At 36.3% G+C, this 26,880-nt stretch overlaps 1 protein-coding gene across 1 annotated transcript in view; it reads right to left on the bottom strand.

The window, feature by feature from the left end:
* LOC107712781 (dihydropyrimidine dehydrogenase [NADP(+)]-like) overlaps window positions 1–26,880 on the bottom strand; it is a 184,713-nt gene that overhangs the window by 85,934 nt on the left and 71,899 nt on the right. Inside the window, exons 10-13 of the mRNA XM_016518117.1 lie at window positions 26,143–26,312; window positions 22,710–22,920; window positions 14,908–15,092; window positions 9,954–10,169 (exon numbers count right to left, since the gene is read on the bottom strand). Of these exons, the coding sequence (XP_016373603.1) occupies window positions 9,954–10,169; window positions 14,908–15,092; window positions 22,710–22,920; window positions 26,143–26,312 (782 nt within the window). The remainder of the gene's footprint in view (window positions 1–9,953; window positions 10,170–14,907; window positions 15,093–22,709; window positions 22,921–26,142; window positions 26,313–26,880) is intronic.

Raw genomic sequence — 26,880 nt, forward strand, 5'->3', positions numbered from 1 at the left:
TTTTCCTTTTTTTTTTTTTTTTTTTTTACACGACAAAGCCCCCGATCGGCACCACCTCAGCTAATTTGCTTGTTAAATAAACACAAATCACTGGACTGTGACTGTTGTTCTACATGTCAGTTCTGTCTTGCTATTGTTCTATTGTGTTTTGCTTTTTTGTGGTAAATAAACTTGCACTTGACGCTTGCACCATTTCTTGGTCTGTAATTTATTCAAATTAAACTGAAGGAACACAAAAGATGCGTGTACAAAACATGATTGTTTATCTTTTTTCTTTTCAATCCTTTTTATTGTTTTTTGGCCTTTTGGGTCTCGTTTTTTCTTTTTTTTTTAGAGAGAACACATTGGTCTATGACTTGCAGGAAGTGATAAATGTGATTCTTTGTCCATTCATTCTATAGACGTGGCAGTTATGCAGAGGTTACGGAAGCTGTGCAGTCTTTGTCTAAAAATTGCAGATTTCACCTTTGACATTTGCTGAATTGATCCGCCGGCAGTATTCACTGCATCCTGGTTGACTTGAAGAAGCAGTGATTGAACAGTGACTGTGTCCCTATCTCCATCTGTATTGATTAGATGACAGCACAGATTGAGGGAATCGCCTTGTCGTGTATCACATCTCTTCATTTCAGGTGGCTCTTATCAGGATAACCCCCAACAAAATGCCAGCAATGAGACGGCACAGTTTACACGTGACATGATTCTCAATTTGCAATCGTTCATCGGCTTCTGAGAAAAATATCTAAATAGAAATATAAATGACAGTAGAAAAAAATGCATAAATCTGAGTCATGCTCCAGCAGCAACACACATTCTTTTGACACGTCTAATGCCTAACTCTTCCAAAATTATATTTTGTCAATGGAGATTTGTAAACGTATGATACCAAAATGACTTAAAGTGAATTCAGTACTGAGAAAAGTCCAGTATAATATGTTTGAAGATCAAAGGTGACATTTAAACATTTAAATGTTATACCCTTTATGTAGGTATAATTTGTTTAAACATGCTGGTTTAAGATGACTGTAAGACACTATTGTTTGTAATGTTGGTTTGGAAGTAAATTTGAATAGAAAATTGAATTGAAGTATTTAAAGGTTTAAATCCAGATTGCAATGTGCCACTTATTACAGAGACAAAAAGTAAACAAAACTGTTGAAAAATTAAAATTAACAATTGAAATTAAATTAAAATTAATTGAATTGTAATTTTTTTTTTACAAATTAAAATAAACTAAAAAAAAAATTTGAAAAAAATAAAAGAAATCAATACATGCATACATACATAACATGTGTGTGCCTATAGCCTAAGGCAGTTAGTCCACAAAATACCAACTTAAATTGGGGCCCAAAAATCTGAGACTACTAGTTTTTTTTTTTTTATTATTAGAACATCATATCAAAATTTCATTATAAGAGTGGAAAGTTCAATGAAAAACATTAAATGAATTACAGAATCTCTTAATACATGGTTTGTCAACGTAATGACCAATGTAAATGGTCACAAGTTTGTTTTGACAGTGACCTAGAAATAGTGCTGAAATCTGAAATATATATTTTTGTCTTCTCTTTATAACTTAAAAATTTTTTTCAGATTGAAAAAACAAACACTCCGATTTTGGCTCCCACTGTAAGACACAAAAGCTGGTCTAAAAGCAGCAGGCCAAGGATTCTGTAAGGTGAGAAAAAGGAGCAGAAACTGGTTTTGAGGAGTTTGGTTGAGTGCAATGCTGTTGGCTGCCAAGGCATCGCTGGCGACACGTGGGGGGCCACAGCTTGGGCCCCTGCACAAATGACAAGTGGCGCTGTTTGCAGCAAACCCCCGATTCTGTCAGTCTTTACTTCTATCGCCTCTCTGTGTCATGTTAACCACCAGTCACTGCCAGTGCGCCAATTACACAGCCAGGTTCCCGGGCATGCCACACACTCTCTCGTTCTCTCTCTGTTAATAAAGAAAAAGAGAGAAAGAGAGAGAGAGCGACTTCCACAAGACTTGCAGTGCAAGCTTACCCTAATTAACCATCAGCTTAATTAGACAATTTACTGTGTAATTAGCAGGCAATTAGTCAACACCTCTCAGATCGTAGTGACTGCTTTGACAGACCCACTTTTCCAATGCTTATTCCGGAGTCGAAAAGCACCTTAGTTGTTTATTTTCTCATCCCCTCCCCTAATGCATGCCAACTGCACGGAGGCACAGCATAATCATGGCTGATGAGACAGGTACGACGAAAGACACATGTTAGTTAAGCGGGAGGAAGGTGCGAGATGGGGACGTCTGTCCCCCATCACCGCAGACGGCTCCTCTGCATTACAAACGCTTCTTCGGGATGTTTTCCCTGAGGGGAGAACGAGAGAATCCTCGTCAACGATCTGTGATTAAACAGGGGGCGTGAGGACAATAATGATACATTTTACAATGCAATCATGAGGTAGTTCTCGGTCAAAAACCTCTCGTCAACAGCCACTTTAGCTAAGCCACTAGTATACAGACTGTTATTAAACAGCATTGTGTCTCAAAGAAAGCAGATATTATGAAGCCTGAACTAGATTATTACGTTTGTTGAAGGTTGCCAGAGCGTTATTACATGGTTGTTCTGGGTGGTTTCTAAAGGATTGCTATTATAGGTGGTTGCTTACCGACGTAAACGAAAAAGAACATCTTCGTCTTAAAATCGTAAAAGTTTTTCACCTAATTTTATGGTTACAAAAAAAAAACATGCGGCATATCACTTATGGGGATAGACTAATACGTTAGCCGATATTTGATAGTTTGAGATTATCAGCATCAACTGTGCTAATTAGAAGACATTTGTAATTCTGCCTAGTATCTGTGCAAATTATCTGTTTTCAACATCTCAGTATCACTGAGGCCAAACTGTTAGACTTGCTGTAATTTTACAGTTACTTACCGCAAAAAAGCCCAGTAAACTACCATATATACGTTTTACGGTTAACTACTGTAATATGCACTGAATTATGAGTATGTTAATGCCATTTACAGTAATTTACTGTATATGGGAATTTGAGGTACTTTACTGTTTGCTCAAAAGCAGTAGTGCTACTGTAAATTGTTCTGCAGATGAAAAACATGAATCTGCGTTCTCAATATAATGTCTGGGTAAGTACAAATGTGGTGAAATAAATGCATATTAAAATGATTAAAAAATAAAATATATAAACTTTGCTTACACCCCCACAAAATTTAAATTTTATTCGTAAGTTACCGCAAAAATACAATAAAAAGTCTAACAGTGCACATCCACACGAAGCCAGAGCTTTCCCTATCCAACCTTTTTTTCTCGTTCTAAAAAAAAATTCTGTAAACATGGCATCGTCTCAAGAAATATCTGCGTACACACAAAACCACTGAAGCCGACTCCAAATGCCAGAACAGTATGTGGCACTGTAATTCTGCCACAGAGATACATTAGAAATGGAGTAAAAGACTTGGAGCATGCATAAACCTTGCACGCTGTATACAAAAATTTTTTCTTTAGTAATTTTAGATTTTTCTTTAGTAAAGCTAAAAGGCTCAGTAGCTTCTGCAGCACGAACGCAAGCATATAGTCCACTATTGTTGTTGTTGTTGCTGTTACGTGACGTAGCAGTGTCTGACTAGGGTCGAGACGTGGGGTGATGACATCATCGTTTCACAATATATACGGATTGGCTGTACACACGAAAATGCAAGGGTGTCGTTTTCAAATTTATCCACTCTGGGATCAGGTTTCAAAAAATAGCGGTTTCAGGCTCCCAAAACACCGGATCCGGTTGGACGAAACGGCGATACGATATAAAATTTAAATGCGTCTCCGTGTGGACGGGCTCTGAGATAACTACAGTTTTTAATAATCTTTTGAATTTGATTTTATTTTCATATTTTCTGTTTTCATTTTCATTTTAGTTAAAGTTTTAGTAATTTTGTGTGTTTTGTCATTATAAGTAGTTTTTGTTTATTTTATATGTCTATATAGTCTTTTAATTTTAATTTCAGTTAAGTTTATTTTATTTCAAGTAATTTTTTATGTTTTTAGTTTTTGTTAACTACAATAACGCTGGTTTTCCTATTTTTTAAATTTAATCAAAAATTAAAATAATTGTATCTTAAATAAAGAAAATTTTAATTAAAAGAAAATTTAAAAAAAGAAAATTTAAAATTAAATGTAAAACTTTTTTTAAAACATGAAAAATCATGTCATATCACTCATGGTAACAGATTAATATATGCTATCGGCCCATATTGATCATTTTGAGACTGTATTAATTGTAGCAATTAAAAGAAAATTGTAATTGTGTAACTGTGTACATTTTCTATTTTCAAGTTTTACTTAAACAAATTGTGTATACCTCATTTGCTAAGTTAAACTATAAAATGACATTGTCAGCAATATATGACCATCATGCACTCTAGATATCAGTATCAGCTTTAGCAAACACCAATAATTAGTTTTTTTAAGTGAGTGAGTGTGTGTGTGTGTGCATGTGTAGGGACCCTCAATAGAGTTGTGCTAGCTACTGTTTTGCGCACTCTCTCTCTCTCTCTCTCTCTTTCTCTCTCTCAGGCCAGCATGCAGCTATGGGAGGCTATCCATCTCTCCGCTTTAACTCTGTCACAGAGCTGGAAGTGCAGAAATGGCTGTGTCACTTCCAAATACTCTCAGGGGGCCCCATCCCAGAATTCTCTCCTGCTGGTGTGAAATGGAAATGAGCCTGAATACAGTGCATGCTGGGTTGTGCCAATCTCCAGCTACAGCAAGCACTCTAAAGGAACAGAAACAGCTCTCCTTTAAAAAAAATTAATTGTCATGTTTTTCTTTTTCTTTTCTTCATTTAACACATGCATATGACGCTTTCTGGGTTTAATCAAGCAACAAAAAAAATACTGGTGTTTAAAAATGATTCTAGTTTAAATCCAATGTGAATTCAAATTGAACCTATTTACTAAAAAAAAAAAATATATATACATATATACATATATATATATATACACACAATCTTTTTTTTATATTTTTCTAAGATAATATTCATCGAAAAACAAGTCCAAGTCCAAAGCTATAAACATGGCAGATCCATATCAGAATATAAATACTGTATGTAAATAAATAAAAAATCAAGTCCATTTCACAGCAGACCGAGACATACAAGCTTGTGAGATACAAGCTTGATGAGAACAAAACCGACAGAATATCTCATTATCCCACCCTGGGACCTCTAGCCCTTTTGCACCCGAAATGCTCATTTACAGAGTTACAGATTACCAGCGCCACCTATTAAACACTCAAACCGTAAGAGGGTGTGTACGTGTGTATTGTGAGTGTGCGTGTGAGGTTTGCGACCTTTAACCTTTCTGTTCTTGATAAAAATGCTGCAGTTGATTAAATCCTGGTTGCTAATTAGCAGAGAGACATATAAAGCCATGCAGAATATGCCGAGAGAGAAAGTGACAATAGTGTGCGGTGGGGTGATGGGACATATCACACTTCATCTGTGTTACCATGGAGCTTCATCCAACATTTCTCATTAAATTAAAAACCTCGATCTGAGATGTACAGTAAATGTGTGTGTGTGTTTGCGTGTGTGCCGGCTTCCCCGTGCCATTTCTTTTGTTTTAACAGCGGTTAAAAAGTTGAGAATCCGTCTTAATACATCTTCATATTTAGTTCATTCAGATTTGCCCACTAAATCCTCCTACGCCGAGGTGAGAAGGCACGTTCAAGAATAGACTGATGTGCGGAGAAAGTTTTGCAAGATAAAGTGAAAGAGTTTAAGAGCTTTCTATGGTGGGCGCAAGTCTAGCGGGTCAACAGCAATCATTCTTACTCTTACAGGTTAAAGTGCTGGAAATCTCACGTGAAAGACACAAAGGAACTATTAGTGCACAAATATATAAAAGCCAATGGCTAAAACTAGCACCTACAGGCCCCTTTTGAGGAGCTGATTGGTGGCAAACTGGTGCCTTTGCCAATAATCAGGTTAGCTCCAATTACAGGTGTGATTTAACCAGACTTGACCAGTCAAAAAGCTAATTGGGCTCAGTTGCCTTCGGATCTTGGCCTCGGCCCTGGAGGTAGCCTACGAATCTGTAACGAATCTGTCTGAAATGGGCCAAATGTATCAATCACACATCTAACAATCCAGTATTTGGTGTGACAAAAAAAAAAAAAAAAAAAAAAAATCATTCGGGAAAAATGGATGTAATGCCAGTGGGTTATTTGGAAGATGGCGTCCTTTGCCCTATTTTTCAAAGGAGTAGCAAGAAAACAACACGTTTTCATATGCTATACAGTTCATTAATCCTAATTAACGGTCACAGAGCTTTGCTAGGCAGTTATCCACTGGTCTAGTGCGCAACCCGAGCTAATTAGCGATGCCGAGCACAACGACGAGACCCAGAAGCGTGAAGATTCTCATATTCGAAGACAATCCTCTAAGCATCTCAAATTCTATCAATAGCATGCGGCGGTAATGTTACGATAGGGGGGCGGGCGTGAAAAAATAAAGCACAGGATATTAAAAAAAGAGAAATCCCTTGTGTTTAAGGTGGGTGATAGTGGTGTAGCGGCTGTTCATTCATATTGACATTAAGAACTTCTTTATCTTTTTCCCCCAAAGAAAAGCCCCCTTACAATCTCTCCCACTGAGCACACAATAAAGAATTATATGATTTCTGTTTATCGCGATATCAGGTGGTATTTCGGCATATGCTGGCGGGAAATAGATGCAACAGTGTATTACAGCCCAATCTGGCATCTACAAATGTCAAGAGTAAAGCATGACTAGAGAGAGAAGGGGGTGGGGGGAAAAAATCCACTCTTACGAAGTTCACACAGACAACTTTGCAGCCGACCATCAGTCGTCCACTTCCTCTTTTAGTCAAGAAAGAAGGTTGTCGGAGAGGGAAGATAATGTGATCTTAAGCAAAACATCCTAGCTCCCAAGGTAAACCGACGCGGGTGCAATTTCCAGCTTCCATTGTAACACGTTTCTCACCACCTCGTGGGCGTAGAATACGTGGGGGACGTTGGGGACGTGCCCCCCCACCCCCACTTTTAAGAAAATGTAAATTCGTCCCCAACACTTTTTCAGGCAAGTGTGTTCACAAAGATGTTTTAAAGGGCCAGTGTGAATAAATGTAGATTTAAATGCAAAGAGACAAGATAGTCTATGATTGGCCTGACGTTTTTTTCGTATCTAAAACGAGGCGATGTGAACATGAGAGCATTCTGATGTGAACATTACCTCTCCTGTAGTGTTTCATTCATACTCAAAGCAGGAGGGCGCTCTCGCACAGAAAGTCCAAAATGGACTCATAGAAGTAATCATTTAAGACATGCCAGGAAATCCCTAATATGGACAAAGGCATCCAGCTATTGCTGTAGCGAAGCTGAATAAAAAACAGAAACGTTTTGACTTATGAAACTTGAAGATGATGAATACACGATTGCGACAATATATGGTCCATGAGTGTTTTGCATCTCCAGGTAAAAAATAAAATATATTAATAATGCAGTGCTAACTGGGCCTATCATTTATTACAGTATAGAACCTATAAAATATATTTTCCGCATTATTCTGCGATAAAAGTTTAAAAAAGTGTTTGTAGTATATAAACCAATCATAAAATTGTCATTAGGAAAATATAGGAAAAAAAATTATCGTACAAATTATTGGTTATTGTCCAGCAGTGTAGGCTATTTGATTTCCTAGCCAATTAAAAATAAGAGATAAGAAAAAAATAAAACCTGTCAATTATACCAACATTTTTTTTTTAAATAAACAAATAAAATACAGTTGACATTTCTGTCCCCCTCACTTCTGAAATGATGGCTATGCCCCTGCACCACCTCTTCCCTCCCACTGCCGTTTGTCTCTGGAAATAAAATGCTGACCTTTTCCGAAGGGCCGGCGCGCAGTTTATAAAAGCAGACATGGAGGCAGGTGACAGGCGTCTATAAAACAGGAACAGCTACATCGCTCACTCACACATCAGAGCAGGAGAAACATCATTTACACACTTTACATGCTGTCCCTCACCGTCTGAAAACAGCTGAGTGCCGAGGACCATGGGTCGGAAAAAACAATTTGACTCCATCTTTCCCGCTCCTGCCTCCTGTCAGTAGCATATGGAACTCCTGCATTACTATAGCGATGTCTATTACGAGTTTGAGTGCTTGTCTTTCAGTTTTAATCTTGGGGTTTTATTTAGCATTTATTTATTTTCGTTTAATATCCCTAGTGCTGCTAATGAGTGGAAAGCAGCCAACACAGAACAAACATATGTTCCTGATTAATACTGACTTTGCTAAAAAGAGAGAATATTTCAAGTTAATAAAACAGTGCTTTTGAATTGTAACTGCTATTTTTTAATGCCAAATTTGATTCTTTATCATAGAAAAAAAATTATTAAAACTATTTGAGTGCATGTTCATTTTAGCGACAACATTTATAATAATAACAAATCATAATCACACTTAAATGGCTTTAAGCACAGAATAAAGAGGAGGTGAAAATAACATCTATCACGGTGTCATATCACCTTTCTCTCGACAGATTCATCTGTTAATTCAATCAAATAAGAGTCTAAGAAAAATACACTATAATTGTTGTTACCGGAGATACTGGATGAAGCACGAAGGAAAGAAAGAACACAAATGAGAGCTCACATGACAAACGTGATTAAATGGAGACATGCTTTTAAGAAAAAGGCCCTGTAATCTCACGTGTCTCGTCTGAAGTTTCAGAAGAGATCTCAAATCAATGCTCAGATCTGTCATGACATCACAGCATGCAAACAAAACAATTTACATTTTCAATGCCATTTCGTATCAAATTCTTCCTAGACCTGCTGGTTAACATTAAAGCAAAATTGACCCTATTTACTGTCTTGTTCAACATACATCCTACATTTTTCATATCAAATATCCTGTTTTAAATGTAAATATATCAGATATCGAAACTAAAATGGGGGGATTAAAATAGGGAATGCTGTTTCATGTTTACTTTAATGTTACAGATCAATGCTCTTATTGCATGTTAACAATTATTTGATATGTAATTATTTTTAGGAATTTGAGGACAAACACTGGAGACAATGCAGATACTTAAATTAAATGAGAACACAATTAAATCTCCTGAGCCAAGTATTTTCAAACCAGTGTTGATAACTAAAAGTTAAACTATTAAAATTTGTTTTCATCGATTCAAATAAAGCTTAAATAAAATAAAATTTAAATATATTCGATGAAACTATTTAAAATATAAAAAACCTTGAATAAAATTTGAATAGAAATGCTGTCTTGGCTAAACAATTAAATACATAAGTAAATAAATAAATAAATAAATTGAAGTTACTAAAATTATTAAAACTAAAATAAGAAAGCTAAATAGAAATATAAGAAAAACTAAATAACTATTTAAAATTAAAATTAAAACTGAAAATATAAAACTAAAAGCTAATTCAAAACATGAATTAATAATACAATACTAAATAAATAATACTAAAATAACACTTTTTCAAACTGGGTCTAAGGGCCCTCAGAGTGCTAGGGGCCGTACATATAAATGTAGTAATGATTAGTAATAAAGCATATAGTAAACTATAGTAATAAAAACAACATGAACATATATTTAAAATGAAATAAAATAAACAAAATAAAATAAATAAAGTGCTACGGGGTCCACATAAAAATTTAGTAATGAATAGTAATAAAGAATATAGTAAAATATGGTAATAAAAACAACATGCAAATGTATTTAAAATGAAATATTTAAATAAAATAAATATGTTTATTTATTAACAAACATGGGGATTGTCATATCTGGGGTCCTTGGCATTAAAAGTTTGAAAACCCTGAGGTATGAAAAACAATACAATTTTACTCTGTCTCTTTTGAAAATCCAAAACAAAAAACACTATAGTTTGATGTGCATTATGTGCGCTGTTTTAAGTACCTTGTCCAACGAAAAGGTTTTGGTGAGGGCAAAACCCCAGCCCTGCTCGAAGGCCCTGCGGATCATGGTGGTGCTGGTGGTGGGTGGAGCACTGGCCAGCCCAAACGGGTTGGGGAACGTGATGCCGCACATCTTCACACTGATGTCCACAGTGTCTATGGGTGAGTAGAAGAGGGGCAACTGGGGTGGGCCGCTGACCGTCCGCCCAAAGATGGACTGTAATGACAAACAATCACAGCACACGTGTAAGACTTCATCTAAGGTATTTTCTACTTTGTGAGAGGGGAAATTGACAGCATTCACACAGACAAAGCTCCAAAGCCTGGCGGAAAGCTCGCAGTCGCTCTGAATGCAGGTTTCTGAAGGTTACTCCGCTTTTGTGGGCCGCCACACATGTGCATTTAAGGCTACAATAGAGCAGATGATCGGAGTGAGATAGCGGCGTGTGTTTGTGCGAAACCCCGCAGCATTGTTTATCTCTTCACATCGTGGCACAAAAGCGGCAAATAGCAGTCATACATCAGCTCTCTCTCTAATGAGCCTCACGTTTATCAAACACGTATGATTGCCCTTGTGGTGATGTCACAGCCGCATAATGAACGAGGGGGTGTCAAGTGAAGAGAAAACGAGAGCAGGAACATGACAGCCCACATCCTCCACAGAGAGGCCTCGTCACTGGGAAAGAGAGGAATCTAGTGAGAAAAACACCCGAGACAAACAACTAATGCCGAGGGACGTTCCTGAACCCACTTGGGCCCTGACGGATGTTGTAATTGTCAAACGCTTTGTACACCAGATAGATCTTTGGCAGATGATACGCTATTGATTTTTCCTTTTTCAGAAGCACTTGAGGTAATTAACCACTAAGATTTAAGAACAATGTGATTATTTGAGGAATAGTTTGCACAACGAAAATTCTGTCATTAGTTACTCACCCTCATGTCGTTCCAAAGCTGTGTGACAAAAAAGGACTGAAGACTGTGTTAGTCACTTTTTTCCATGTAATTACAACGAACTGGGAGCAAAATAACAAAGCTTCGAAAGTATCAAGTGATTCAGAGTTAACGGAGAGTCCCTTCTATTTGACTATAGACAGCCAGCAACAGCAATGCCTAAAAACTAAACTGACCTAATAAACTCTTTTGGAGTCAAGCAATACGTCACCGGGCCCACTCATCGTCCCTGAAACAACATACAGAACTACCAACTTTTGATTGCATCATATAATAATTGCTGTTAATAGTGTTCATCATCTGTTTTATTACGTCTTAAATTGATTTTTCCGTACATTTCTGCCATATGTACATTAATTGACAGTCACCACTGATAAGCTACCACTAAATATTGTAGAAACTTAATTTGCTGTAAAGTTGCTTTGCAATGATTTGTATCGTGAAAAGCGCTGTACAAATAAACTTGACTTGACTTGACTTGACTTAAACTAAAACTATTATTTTTTTTATTTGCAAGCACTTTTCTTTCCTTGAAGAAACATAAATCTAGTTTATTTTATTGAAAAATTTATGAAACATATCTAAAAAACATGAGTAATATTAAATGCCTAGGGACAAGTACATGAACACACCTCAGAGCTCTCAGGTGGAACTTGTTGTTGAGCTGATCTGAGAGCTGTTCTTACATTAGTCTTGCAACCTTTCTGCAAATGACTCTATTGGTTCCCTCAGCTGTGGTTCATTACCGTAAAAACAACAACGCAATCTGTTGCCTTCCCTTGAACACTACATATGGTAATTTCATCAGCAAGTAAACAGCTATCTCTGCTTTGCTCTGGCCACAGACATGGACAGACTATTAACCCCTCGCTGATCCACCACTGCTGGAGAAGAACTGCACTTAACCGTGAGATTCCCCCATATGGAGGTCAAATACAGTACCTTCAAGAGCATAACCCCTTATATCTTAGAGCACTCAACGGGACATTTACTTTGAATTTAATGCTATTATGGCAGAGGTCAGGAATGGCTTTATGATTCTGGTATTTTATAACATGTTTTACACAATGTCAAAAGTTAAAAACAACATGAAATCAAAATGAACCTTACTAACTTGCTAAATCATTGTCAGTGGTCTTACATATGAATACATGTGTTATTTTAATATCATTGGGATATTACTATAGTTTTTATTAAGTAAATATATATATATACACACACACACACATTATATATTTAACTTATTTTAGTACATAAATTTAAACTAAATTAAAATGAGAAATTATGAGCAAATATGAGCAACTACCTGAGATGAAACTACATATATATATATATATATATATAGAGAGAGAGAGAGAGAGAGAGAGAGATAATAATAATAATAATAATAATAAATAATCAACTTAATCATGTTGTAATGTGTTAATGCTAAAATCCAGAAAAAGTGTAAAAGTATAAAAATTCCTAAATAATTAACTAAATAAATATTATTAAAATAAAAACAAACATAAAATAACAAACATTATTTAATAATATAATAAAAAATTAAATATTAATACAATAAAATAAACACAAATAAATAAACATCTCACGACAAACAAAAAGATTTTTATTATTATTAAAAACAAACAAGAAAAAATTATAAAGTAAATATTATTAATAAATAACTTGCTTTTCATTATCCAATCAATCAAATTCCAGTTGTCCAGATCATTATTTCCAATATTCTATCTGGCATGGATATAAGACACATTACAAAGGTTACATCTAATTCACATTTACTTAACAACAACAAGTAAGGTAGGAAGAGATTTTTTTTTTTAAACTTCAGAATAACATGCACTGATAATCATACAAAATAAGTCCAGGAACATGTATTAAGATCACATTTTTTATTCCGCAATTTTTGATATCATGTTGACTTTTCAGTCATCTGTGATGCAAAACACTCACGCACCGCCTTCATTGCTATCTGCCCAAGAATAAACTGTCATATAGTCATGCAAGCAGTCAGTGTTTTGTCACATATATCTTGATAATTACATAATACAACGTCACGGCTCCTTCATTTCAGCTTGGATTCTGACGGTTTTGTTGGTGTATGGGTTTGATGGCTTTAGCAGCATGAACAGCCACTGATGTCTCTGCAGGGTCTCAGTCTGCGCGCACGCGCGTGTGTGTTTGACAGGCAGGGGGCCTCCATAAGCTCCTCTCAAGAGCCCAGGCTGATCTGGCTCAGCTAACGGGACAATCCTAAGTGCCCTCTCTCTCTCCCTGACCTCCCTCCTTCACTCTCCACAGTTACTTTGCTAGTAGCAAACTAATTAAGCCGAACAAGCTCGTATCGCCGGTGCCTCTGAGGTGAGATTTACGGAATAATCCTGTGCGGAACAGCATTCTCGCTGTGTGGCCCCGGCGTGCGGTTCTGCCGCGTGAAGCCACAGGAAGACCATTGTCCTACCGCCTGCTATAAAGCTAATTTATTCCTTATTGTGCTCTGATTACTCATAAACATACTCATATTGAGAGGCTTTTGTATCCAGCGGTGTCACAGCTCACTCTTTGTAGAGAGAATGTAAAGCCCTCATCTACATAATTAATCAGCACTGCAAATCCTCCTTTTCCATTGGGTTTTGTGATCTTAACACGGGACATAATCAGGGCAACATCTGTTTCCGTCTCATCAGAACAAAAACAAGTGTTTTCAAATGTGGATTTGTTGAGAAAATGAACTTGGGTGTGTGTTTACGGTGACACAATATTGTCATTTGGGCAGCTGACATGACATCTCACAGCAGGGACGGCAAAGTCCTGCAGTGTGATGATACACTCCATCTTAGAGCATTATAAATGGCATTTTCTTTTATTTTAAATTATTTTATAATTATTATGTGTGCAGCTTGTATAACCTCATCTTGCCCTGGCCCTGTCATCTTTCACTCACCCTCATGTCGTTCCAAAACCATATGACTTCTTTATGTGGAATACAAATGCAAGGTTCTTTTCCATACAAAACAAGTGAATATGGGGCTATCAGGCTCCAAAAAGAACAAAAAAGCATAAAATAGTCTCATACATCTCATTTCATCTCATACAATAGAAAAAGACCTAAAGCAGACATAAAAAGTCATTATATGCTGAAAATCTTTCTTACATGATGACATCCAGAAAAGTCTATTAAAAATTCCTCAATAAATAAATAACTAAACATTAATAAAATAAACAAACATACATGTACTTTTTTATTATTATTAAAAACAAGCACACATAAATAATGAAAATAAATATTATTAATAAAATTACAATTATTATTCATAAATAAATAAATCTATTAATACATTGCTTTTCATAATCCAATAAATCAAATTCTAGTTTTCCAATATTTTCTGCTGAATATTCTCTCACACGTAAATGCAAGTTACTTGCATCTTTCACATTTCTTTAGCATCAACAAGGAAGGTTAAAAGACATTTTGTCCAACTGATATACATTTTTATTTATATATTTAATATTAAAATTGATTTCAATTAAAATTGATTTCAATTTCTTTCAAAACTTATTTGCACTTTTGTGCAAGATGCATCACGATACATCAATAAAGTCAAACGTCATTGGTTGGTGTGCATCTCATGATCAATTACAGCACATTTGAATACATTTGAAGTGCGAATGAGATTTAAGAGCTACAGCGTAAAGGAAGATTTTTTTTTTTCCGTCACACAAATACGTGTGGCTTCCGAAGACTTGGATTATAGTTCAATAGTCATGTAGATGCTTTTTTTAGCGTGTTATTTTTGGAGCTTAATGGTCTGAATAGCAGGGTATTTCACTATTCAGAAAAGAGCAGCTCTGATATTGTGTAAAACATGTCCACATGGATTTGGTACATCACATGGGTGAGTGAATGATGACAGTTTGAATTTTTTGGTGAACTATCCCTTTAACTTTATTCCTGAATCCTTTTTCAACTACTCTAGAAAGAAAGCAAGAAAGAAAAGCACCTGTAAGTATCTGTGCATGTGCCAGGAGGCCTGTTTCCCATCATTGACTGCTTCCACGGTGGTATTGGCCAGACCGGCCACATCGCCCCCAGCGAACACCCACGGCTCACTAGTCTGCATGCTCTCTGGGTCCAGCTCAGGAAGCCCCCATCTGTTTAACCTGATGGGAGCCATGGCCTCGATCACTGCAGAGAGAAAGAGAGAGAGAGAACTGATAAAGAAAAGGGTAAATTTATGAGGAAAGAGGTAACAAGGAAAAAGACCTGCAGAAAAGGAAAAACCTGATAGACTGGAAATGGCAAGAAAATAATACGAAGTCACTGACAAGACAAATGACGAGAGCTTTTTTCCCCCACTGGCGTTTCTTTTTCTTTTTGCGAGGTTAATGTAACATCTCCTGGTGCATTTCATTCACTGTTAGCAACGTTAGCCGGAAGATAGTCTGTCAAACTGATCTACATTCTGAAATGACCACCCCTCCTCTCTCTTGAACACACACCATCGATCTTCTAAAGGCACGGCTGCTCGGCATAGACCGCATACTACATTTATCAATGAAGAAAATTACAAACACAGATCTAAGGACAGGATGCCCAAGATTTATTGCACATTATGAGGATTACTATGGAAAAATGGAACTCCTCTCTCTCTCCTTATTGAGTAAAAAAGTCAGCTGTATATTGGACAATGTTATTCAATCACAAATGACAGAATATCATCAGTCATGGAAGAATTACATTAATTGATGTTACTTTATACAACCTGAAATGATAAGAACATATCTGTAGAAAATAATTATAAATTATTTCAAAGTATTATAATATAATATAATATAATATAATATAATAAAGCACTCATTTAAACATAAATTAGAGATTTAAAAATCCTTATTTGTATACCAAGGCAGAAGGCATTACAAATTCTATTCTATTCTATTCTGGACCCCTGCTCAAGAGTGTGATGTCACATCATTGATGATTTCTGAAGGACCAGAGTTTTTGAATATTAGTTTTAATAAACAGTGCAGATGCTCTGGTGACTGTTTACACAGTATATCAAAATCATTTACACACTGTTTTCCATTATATGTCTCCTTTAATAACAGAAAGCAACAAGCATGCACACCAACAATCAGATTTTCTAAACACTGAAAGTCAGAATTCTGTACAAACTCCAAACACCACAGCCCACCCAATACTTCTAAGTAAAAATAAATTGAATTTTCCTCTTCCTCCTCATAACTAAGATTTCGATTTTCCTGCGGGCGATTAAAGAGACCGGCTGAAGGGAAGTGATGTTAAGAACAAAGTTGTAATATCCTCCAGTGAGCTGGCAGGTCAGTTCAAAGACAGAGAGGAAGAGAGATTGGCTCCTACACTTGACACTGTGCCTGTAATCCTGATCGTCAACACTTTTTCTTGCTGTTCTTCTCTATTATTTTTTCCCCTTTATCTCCCTTTAATGTCTAGAGTTATCTGCAATTGTCTAGACCTCTTCAACAGCCTCACTTATCCACACAGAGATGCTAACAGTGAGTTGTTTTTCTTTCTCTCCTGTCTGCTCTGGAGAGGTAGTAGAGTGTGTCAGGCCTCTCACAGCCCTCAGAGATCATTCTTAAGTAAAGCAGCAACTCTCTCTCGCTCTCTCTCTACCCATGGGCATTCTCCTCACCGACAGATGCAAATTGCAATGGGTCCATTAAGCAGAGGAATCCACACTGGATAAAGGAGAGGACGGGGATTGTGGACCAGCACACTAGGATAGTCATCATTCCATCAGAACATTCCCATTGTTCTGTACTGCAACAGCACAAATTTCAGTGTTAGTCAGTTGGTTTAACAAACTACAGGGACAGTTTACAGAAAAATAATATTTCCGTCATTTACTGACCCTCATGTGATTCTAAACCTGTATGCTTTTATTCTTAATGTGGAAAACAAAAGTAGAATTTTTTAAGAATTGCCGATCAGCTATTGACACAATGAGTCAGTTCCCAGGGGAGAAAAGTAATAAATAAAAAGAAATATATATATATACACACACACACACATACACACAGTGGAGATCAAAATTAGTAGAGAACAACCTACAATTTCCTAAATTTCAAGGTCACTGCTTAGTCCTATTTGAAGTTATCCTAACAGGAGTCGAAGGGCAGTTTTTCATAAATTAATTGTATTCTGAAGCACAGTATAAAAACTTAAATGAGAATTGAAAAAGAACTCTGATCAAAATTAGAGAACACTTACAGATACCTTCAAATTATTGGTGTTAAAGGGGTCATATGATGCGATTTCAAGTTTTCCTTTCTCTTTGGAGTGTTACAAGCTGTTCGCGAATAGATAAGATCCCTAAAGTTGCAAAGACTAAAGTCTCAAACCCAAAGAGATATTCTTTATAAAAGTTAAGGCTCGTCCACACCCTCCTAAAATGCCCCGTTTAAACACGCCCCCACATGTCTACGTCACTGTGTGGGAAGATTTGCATAACACCGTACACAAAATAATGATCTTTAAAAAAGCATCATATGACCCCTTTAAAGAATTTGCCACTGACGATTCAAACGCGAGTTTTTTTGGGCAGTGTAGAGTAGTGCTTTTGTTTTGTCATTTCTCCGATCACAAATGCAGACATGGTTTTATGTTTACGCGGTGCGATGCAATACAACGCGTAAAAAGACAGTATAAGTCATTATAATCAGTAATTATGTCCCCACTGGATGCAACAAATGCCACGTTTATAATGGGGTTTTTTTGTTTTGTCTCGTCGCACCGGTACATGGTATCACAGTATGGTAAGGGCGTAACATTTCCGTCACACGCTTGAGGAATTCGGCCAATCACAACGCTCTAGATAGCTGGCCAATCACAGCACACCTCGCTTTTTCAGACCGTACGCGTTTCAGAAAGGCGGGGCATAGAGGAGAAACAATAATGTACAGTATGTGGCAAATAATGTGTTTTTTTAACCTTAAACTGCATAAACACATTTCATTACACCAAATACACAAAATAATGTTCTTTTTTAGCAACGTCATATGACCCCTTTAATCTGGCACCTGCAGCTAATTTCCTTAATTATATGACAAATCCTATTTAACTGGCAGCATTCCTCCAATTTTCACTGATTGCAAGACAACAGGCTGCTCTAAAGTAACTGAAAGCCTGCAACAGCAGTTTCTCCAGATGAAGGTCAAAGGGATGACACTTTCAGCCACTGCAAGAGAAGTTGGTCATTTCAAATCTGTGATTTCTTAAATATTGCAGCTTTACAATGACACTAATTCATTCAAGTCTATTAAAAAGGCAGGTCATCCACGTAAGACAAATGCACGACAGAACAAGATAATCTGAAGAATCTCAATGGGCAATCGGTTCAACACTGCAGCTGGAATTGCTCGCCAGTTCAGTGCTGAACAGGGTAAGGATTTGTCTCAGCATACAGTCTCGGCGTTTAAGAGAATTTGGACTGAAAGCCCACTCTGCAGTGACCAAGCCTCTCATCAACAGAAAGAATCAAAAGGCTAGGCTCACCTTTTCCGAGGAGCATGTCGTGTGGACACAGGAGAACTGGTCCAAAGTTCACTTGAGTGATGAAAACAAGTTTAATTTATTTGGGTCTGATGGGAAACATTATGTTCGTCATCAAACTGGGGAAAGACTGAACCCTGAGTGTGTAAAGAAGTCAGTGAAAGGTGGAGGAGGAAGTGTTATGGTTTGGTGCATTTTTTTGGTCATTTTTAGCACTTGACAGTCTTGTAACATTCATATTTAGACACATTTTGCAAAAGATCTGTTTAGGTTTTTACAAAAGAATTAAAGTCATATGGGTCTGGAATGACATGAGGGTAAATAATGACAATATTTTCAAGTATCCTCAATCTGTTCTAATTTGCTGGTTTTTAATATAAGAAATTCAATGCATAAAGCCTTGTGTTTGACTGTGTCAAGCTCAAATGCAAGTTGCTGTTCAGTCTTGTGCCGGAGAAAGCAAGCGGCCTCATTACCGCTGATGGAGTGTGATTAATGGAATGCTGATGTTTGAATATTCGGCCGAGCAGGTAGGTGGGGGCGGAGCCTTGGCTGGAGTGACAGGAGCCGGATGAAAAACACTCCATCACAAAGAAGAAATGGGGAAAAAAGAAAATGGAAAGAAAAAACAGCCAAGTGTGGCGAGGGATCAAATCAACTGTTAGCTCCAGTGGGCAGGCCTGCTAGATTACCAGCCAACTTTTCTAGCCATGTCAGCTGTTCTGGTACCAGCCCTCGATGGCCGCGGCCAGACCAATCTGATGAGACACTTGAGTGGGCAAGTAATTCATATTTCCTAAATGAAAGAGCACAGACGGGGAAAAAAACACCATCCCTCAGCACTAAGGGAAGGTACAGTGCGGACAGAACTTTGGCTGTTGCTTATGTTACAAAACGCAATATCTGCAAAGTAGAAGTACACTAAGATGACAAAAATAGGAATCGAGATGAACACAGGCATGTCTGAACAAGACCATCTGATTCCATTAAACCGAAAGACAACCGCACACACAAACGCACAACAACCTCATCAAACACAATAACCTCCCTAAAATCTCTTTGCGAAATTACACTAGCTGGCTTTCGGTCAAGTACACTATTTCCTGCTCCTGCTAAGAGGTGATTTGGTGTGCTTTAATTAACCTTGTAGAGTAATTGCTAATAATGATAACCCTCTCTTGCTGCGCAGACCTTTCCTGATGTTTAACATGTTCCACAGATGCTGTGAGCAGGTCAGACATCGTACAATAGTGCCAATAATACTTATGAAACAACCGGAGGTGCTAAATTCAAGGTGAGGACAAACAACTTGGATTACATGCAAGAAAATTAAGAAATTATAGGACCGAAGAAAGGGCAAATATTACAGTCTATCCAGGCATAATTGCATTGTGGTGATGTTTGCTGAATAAATATATTCAATAATGCTTAATAAACCTAAACATGGACAATCATATGTTTTTTTAAAATATAATAATTGCAACCATACTTATATACTTATTTATTCATCATTAGGCAAAATGCAAAATGCATTTAAACACATAATCATTATATAATATACTCTTTAAAGACATAAGCATGACCAGGTTACAAAAACATTTATATGTTATATTTATATATTATTTATATGTTTGGGCACACTTGACTGAAAAGTTTCATCATGAATGTTTATCATGATTGATTGCAATTAGTTTTGTAGATATAAACAAATTCTGCCTAGACATGGGATTTCTTTACAAAAGTAAAATTTTAGTTGAAAAAGTTACAAAAGTACAATTTTAGTTGAAAATGTTTTGAAATGAAGCCCAGAAAGTGATGTAAAAGTCCTGCCAACACATGAACTCCATCAATACATGTTTTAAGCGTCCCATGAGGAAACTTTTTCAACAGTCACAAACGGTATGTACTTTTTATGTACCAAAACTTAAAATAATATATATATATATATATATATATTTTTAGTTTGAGATAATTTGTGTTGTTACTGCAGGCTGGTCAGTGAGTAAACTCATAGCGTGGGTGGGATGGATCTCATTATGGTGAATTAATGTAATCTCCAGTCAGCTCTGGACACTACAGTCTCTCTGGTGACATTACACCTTGTTTTTTTAATGCAACCCTAATTGAAAATCATAGCGGGTCTGCCCTTTAGCAGCCTAATCTAATTAGTGGACTTCAAAATCATGTTAGAAAAAGTTCTGCTCTGTCATCTGCCATGAACACGTTGTATACTGCAGCCCACCAATAATTAGCAGGTCTGATGATTACAGTTATTAAATGATTGAATTGTAACAATTTATATTATTAATCAACTGTTAACTGAGTTCATTTAACTACTTGAATGATGTGCTGTGATCACAAGTGCCTGACCACATCTATCAGTACTAGAGAATAATCGGATGGAAACCCCAAGTCAGTATTTAGCAGCAGTTTTTAACTGCTTCAGTTTACCAGAGGAATTACACTAAAATTTGTTAGAAAAGAATCAAAAAACAAGTACAGTAATTAACATCGGTAATAAATGCAGTGCATTTCGCACACTGCTATTGGTCACAGTTCAGGGACTTGGCGAGCAGATAATTATCCGGGTTGAAAATGAAGATGGTGACTCTGACTCTGACACCGGTCTCTCTCTTCACCCTGTAATCACGTCACTAAGACGTCCAGGAATAATTTTGAGTTGTAACTGTGCGGTAATGACTTGCGTTTGCTCCCAGAGGGCTGACTGCAGGAGCTCAATACTAATCCATTCACACTCTGTTTTAAGATGATTTCCCTTTGGAAACAGAATAAAACTCGTTCAGCGCCATTCATCACCACACTACCATCAAAGACAAATACATACAATCTAAATACCATTACAACAACACACCAGTTTTAAGTCTCTGACTTGCCTCAAAGTGTTGATGTTTATAAATAAATAAATATGAATATACATAGAGAAAAAGGTCATTTCCAAAGGGTAAAATAAAGTTTCAAATAAATATAAAGTTACGTTGTGATATTTAAACAAATTAAGTCAATTGTGAGATATAATGTCACAATTACTAGAAATAAAGTAAAAACTATGATAGAGATGTCTATAAAGAGAAATAAGGTTAATTTTTTATATATAAATTTGCAATTGCAAGATATAGTCACATTTATGAGAAATAAAGTAAATATTGTGATATAGTAGTACTAATAAAGCCACCATTACTTTTTTTTGTTTGTTTTTACTGTGTGTGTGGGGGGGGTAATAGATCTACCATTATGTTTTGATGACTTAAAGAAAGTTATTTCATATTTAAAAATGTACCATATACAAATTGTAAAGTAATGTACCAGTAATGTTTTCTGTTAATATTCTATGATATATGAATTTAATTAATATTATCATATTATATTAATATTGTTATATGTAAAACAGTTTTATATTATGTAATAATATTATATGAAAGCAAAAGAAAACTCATATTTCAATGTAAATGAAGTTATAGCTGCCATTATATAATGTATTAATGATTTCAGAAAGTTATTTAATAATATCAACATGTACCATACACAAACTGTAATTATATCTGATATGTGTTTTGTTGTAATGTTTTATTATAAAATGCTATTTTAATTAAGAATAGAATAGAATAGAATAGAATAGAACAGAATATAATAGAATATGGCTTTGTATATACATGTGTGTATGATATGGTCAATCTTTAAAGGGGTCCTATTATGCTTTTTTTTTACTTTTTCAACTTTAGTTAGTCTGTAATGTTGCTGTTTGAGCATAAAAAAGGTCTGCAAAGTTACTGCTGATTTCCAGACTGCCTGTGATAAGGAGAAAGTTTATTAGTGGGGGACTGGGATACTTGGTCAAATATACCCTTGTACACTTCACTACTTAATCGGAGAACACTGGTGCTGCAAGACAGCCAAGCTAATTCGACCTAAATCAAATGAATAAATCCCTGAAACAACACCAACAACATGGGCCTCATCCACTTGAAAATGGCAGCCGTTCAGAGCGCTGATGGGTTTACTTACAGCATAATAAGCCTCAGTCCAACCCACACTGTTCAGAATCACTAAATTTACTGTGAGACATCGGGTCTGTTCCAATGCTTAGTGACTATTCCCTACATAGGAAGCATCCTGACTAAAATAGCACCTGGTAAGTAACTGATTACAAATGCTCTGCATATTTTAAACTGTAATTATTCTGGAGAACATTACTTGAAAAATAATCAAATTTTGGAGGAGTTGTGTTCATTTGTAATAAGGAACATACAATACCTGCGGGGTCGTTCATCAGAGAGCCGAAAGCACTGATGATATAGTCGGCCTTTAGTCGTATGATCTGTTCCTCATCCTCCACCCACTGACCCGACTCTGTTTGCTCAGTTCGGCAGAACTCCATTCCATGGACCCGCCCTGCCTTTAGCAACACCTCACGTGGAGAGAGGAAGGGCAGGAACTCACATTTCTCCTCCTTGGCCAGCTCCATCTAAACACAACATAAAGCCTCCAATTAAGGCCCTAAAACAAATAGAACTCACGTACAAATTCTTCTAGCTTGACAATTTTTTTGAACTAAATATCTAACATGTCCCAGAGTGCAAATTTTACACAATCAAATATGCAATGAATTGAGGTTGTGTGGCCTATTGTTTGAAATGATTATCTTTCCATTATGCTTCTGGTTTCACACACAGTTCTACTTTTTAAAGCATGCATTATACAGTGTATAGAACACAGTATACAGTAAGCAGTGAGCTAATACGAACCTAGCCTAGCCTATGGTCTGTTTTCGTTTCAGCTCAATTACTGTCATGCTGGAGCAACAGTTTGAAGAGAATGTTGCTGAGCAAATTAGTTAAACTTAGTTAGCTGATGACATGTTAATAGCTAGCTAACTGAATAACATCACACATAATGGTACAGGCAAGTTAACCGCCGCCTTTAGTACTGAGAAATGCATATTTAGAGTGTGTTGGCCAAACAAATATATCTGTGGTCAGAATAAAATAAAATAATATAAAAAAGCTGCCTTAAATAATAAATTAAGATATTTGAAGGTAACTTGACCACTCCTTAGTACTCAGATATGCACACGTACAGTGCATTGGCCAAACATTTGCATCTTATATATTCATAAAAATAAAAATAAAATTATATATATATATATATATGTGTATGTATGTGTGTGTGTGTTTGTGTGTGTGTGTGTGTGTGTGTACAATATTACACTGTACATTACCACAAATCTTCAAACGAGGCGTTTTAGGAGGGGTGGACCATTTTAACTTTTATAAAGAATATCTCTTTGGGTTTGAGACTTTAGTCTTTGCAACTTTAGGGATCTTATCTATTTATGAACAGCTTGTAACACTCCAAAGAGAAAGGAAAACTTGAAATCGCATCATTTGACCCCTGATACAAGAAAATTCTGTCATCGTTAGTCAACATCATGTCTTTCTCATCCAGTGTGACCTCTTTTCACCTGCAGAGCACAAAAGAGGATATTCTGATGTCAACATGGTCAAAAAAACTTTGGACCCCGCTGACTTGCACTGTAAGGACTTAAAAAAAACAGACATTTTTCATATTTCGTGTTGCACTGAAAAAAGTAAGTCATACAAGTTTGGAACAACACAATGGAGAGCAAATGAAGACAGTATTTTCATTTTTGGGTGAGCTATTCCTTTAAGTATGTTTCTGGTCTTAAAACTGAACAAGTGCAAAGTTAGTGCACATAACAACAACCAGCAAAGGTCCCGTCTTTTATCTGGCCATGAGATAATGAAGCGCATGATTATGAGAGAGCTGTACCTCGTTAAAAGACATTAAGTGCGACTTGGCTTGGTGGAAGCACATCAGAAAGTTTACAGAAGATTTTCTCTCAGACTACACCAAAAAAAAAAAAAAACTGATGAAAAGTGCGGTTGAATCATCTAAAAGAAGCCCACTGGCTTCGTAGAGGGGGCCAGTGGGAGGAATGTAGTCGTACGGTGACAAATTCTATTTTCTTATTACTACGTTTCCATAAATTGTCTCAGTTCACGTCAATGCACAGTCAAGCGCTCTGTTCTGATTATGTATGCCTACAGGAGTCTTAAACTTAATATAGCTTATAAACAGCTTTAATGAGTTGAAGATGATGGCGGCCGTATTAGGCGAGCGTCTTCACTGGAGAGTGTAAACAGATGTGAATAATTACTGCACTTTACCGTACTTTATCCTAATGTGGTGGGTGATGTGAAGAACAATGTGTGAATCAGACTTAAAGGTGAAGTGTGTAATTGTTTCAGTGTTAAAATAGTTTATAATTTCACTTTAATGCACAGAGACGACTACTGGCTTTGTGCCGCTTTGCTCTGGCTCAACCAATGGTGTGAATTTGGGGGCGGGGCTACCCGTTTAAAAAACTTTTTTTTAATTATTAGATTATCAGACATTATACAGTTGCACACTGGCACTGCATTTAGTACTTTTAATATTTAAACAAAAAATGGTGTACTTTTTTATATAGAAAGACAACTTTATGGACTGGTACTTTGTCCTAGCCATGTCTCAAAAACATAATGGTGAAAAAAATAAGTTCCCTCAGTACATCTGACACACATATTTGACAGCTTTGTCTAAATGGAGCGGATCATGACACGTTTAGCCGGCTGGCATCATTACCAGAGTGGAAGCGGGTATACAGCTCACCAGAGAGCCCTGTGTGCGAGTAGGACAATTGTCAGTAATCTCCCCCTGAAAGCAAAGGCAAGTCTGCAATAAATGAGAGTGGAAAGGCTTAGGAGCGGTGTCAGTGGTCTAGAGAGAGAGGACACTCTCACAGAGCTCTTCATAAATCTCTGCTTCACACTTCTCTCACACCAAATATTAATAAGCTTCACTCTGCTGCCTGATGTTGACTCTCTTTCTTCTCACTTCCTGACTCTCCTTGACTTTCTGCCTTCTTGCTCTTCTCCTACTTGCTATCGTTTTTCCTCTATTCCTAGAAGAAAAAATGAATTCAAAACAAACTTTAAATTTAAAGGTTCCACTTAGGACTCTACAAAAGACTTTCTAAAAAAAAAAAAGTTTTTATGTACGTTAAATGAAAAATTATATTCTACACATTCTCTGAAAAGTGATGCTTCATCCCACTTGTTCAACTGGGGTCCTAGAGACCCTAACAATGCATGTGTGTAAATAATAATAGTAATTTTGAAACTAACTTCTTCAAATTTCTAATATATAATATGTAATATCTAATATTTCTAAATAAATAATACATTTCTAATAATAAAACAGTGGTTTCATTTAATATATGAATTCAATTGCATAGATCAGGGATTTTCAAACTGTGGTCGCAAAGTCAGTCTGCGGAAAATTTAAAAGAAAAGCAGATTTATTTTTTTTAAACTGTGGTCACAAAGAAAGCCTTTAGGAAAGTTAAAAGAAAATTTGGTCAAAAACAAAAGAGAACTAAACTAAATAAAAAAGCTGACTTATTTATTATGGAAATATACAGTAAAATAATAAAGACATTTTTTTTTAGAAAGGGAGATCATAATATTTGGAGGTCTGTGGGATTAAAAAAAATTGATCTCTGGCACTGATAACAAAATATCAAACCCAATGTACCACCAAATTATGCTAAAACCCTTACTTTTAAGCATATATTTAGTCTTCTTTCTGATATTATCTCACTTTCATTCTATCTAGGAGTTCTCACCTCCTCAGGAACTGCTCGTATGTTGGTGAAGCCCTTCCTGAAGACCACAAACACACGAGGGGTGCCGCAGCGCAGGGCAGAAGTAGCGCAGTCGAAGGCCGTGTCTCCAGCGCCCAGAACGATCACAGTGCCACGGAGCTCCGGCAGCGCTGAGTGACAACGACACATCCCTGAAATCCAAGAAACAGGAGGAGGAGGAGGACAAGACAGACTGAGAAAAAGGGGAAAAAACTAATTCTGCCTATAGAACAATTCTCACTTAACGGCTCAGCAGATGCTTGCTCATAAAGCGCTGTAAAATTGCATCTCGGAGTCTCACAGCACGTCACTATCAAATTATTCTGCTTCCATAAGAGCCTGGTTCACCTCGTCTTTCTGTCTTTGATTTCTTTTTTATGATTTCATATTTTTCCGGAAATGTCCTTGTATCAGTAATTTCATACTTCACACCTGTCGTGGTACTGCTTTTATCTTTAGATTCGATAAGGGTGTCTGCGCCTAAATCGAACGCAATGATTTCAGCATATGATAAAAACTATCAGCATCTGATCAGCTGACTCCATTTACTTTCTTATAAAAAAATATCAAAAACAAATATAATAATAATTGCGCAGTCAAATAATACTATATATAAAATGCTACTTTGTTCATACATAATATACAATTACAATAATGTATTACAATAGCATTTTAATAAATTATATATATTAAAAAAAAAAATTATATATAAATGTTTTA

Source organism: Sinocyclocheilus rhinocerous, unplaced genomic scaffold (genome assembly GCF_001515625.1).
Source record: "Sinocyclocheilus rhinocerous isolate Xijiao unplaced genomic scaffold, SAMN03320098_v1.1 scaffold1740, whole genome shotgun sequence".
Classification (NCBI taxonomy): Eukaryota; Metazoa; Chordata; class Actinopteri; order Cypriniformes; family Cyprinidae; genus Sinocyclocheilus; species Sinocyclocheilus rhinocerous.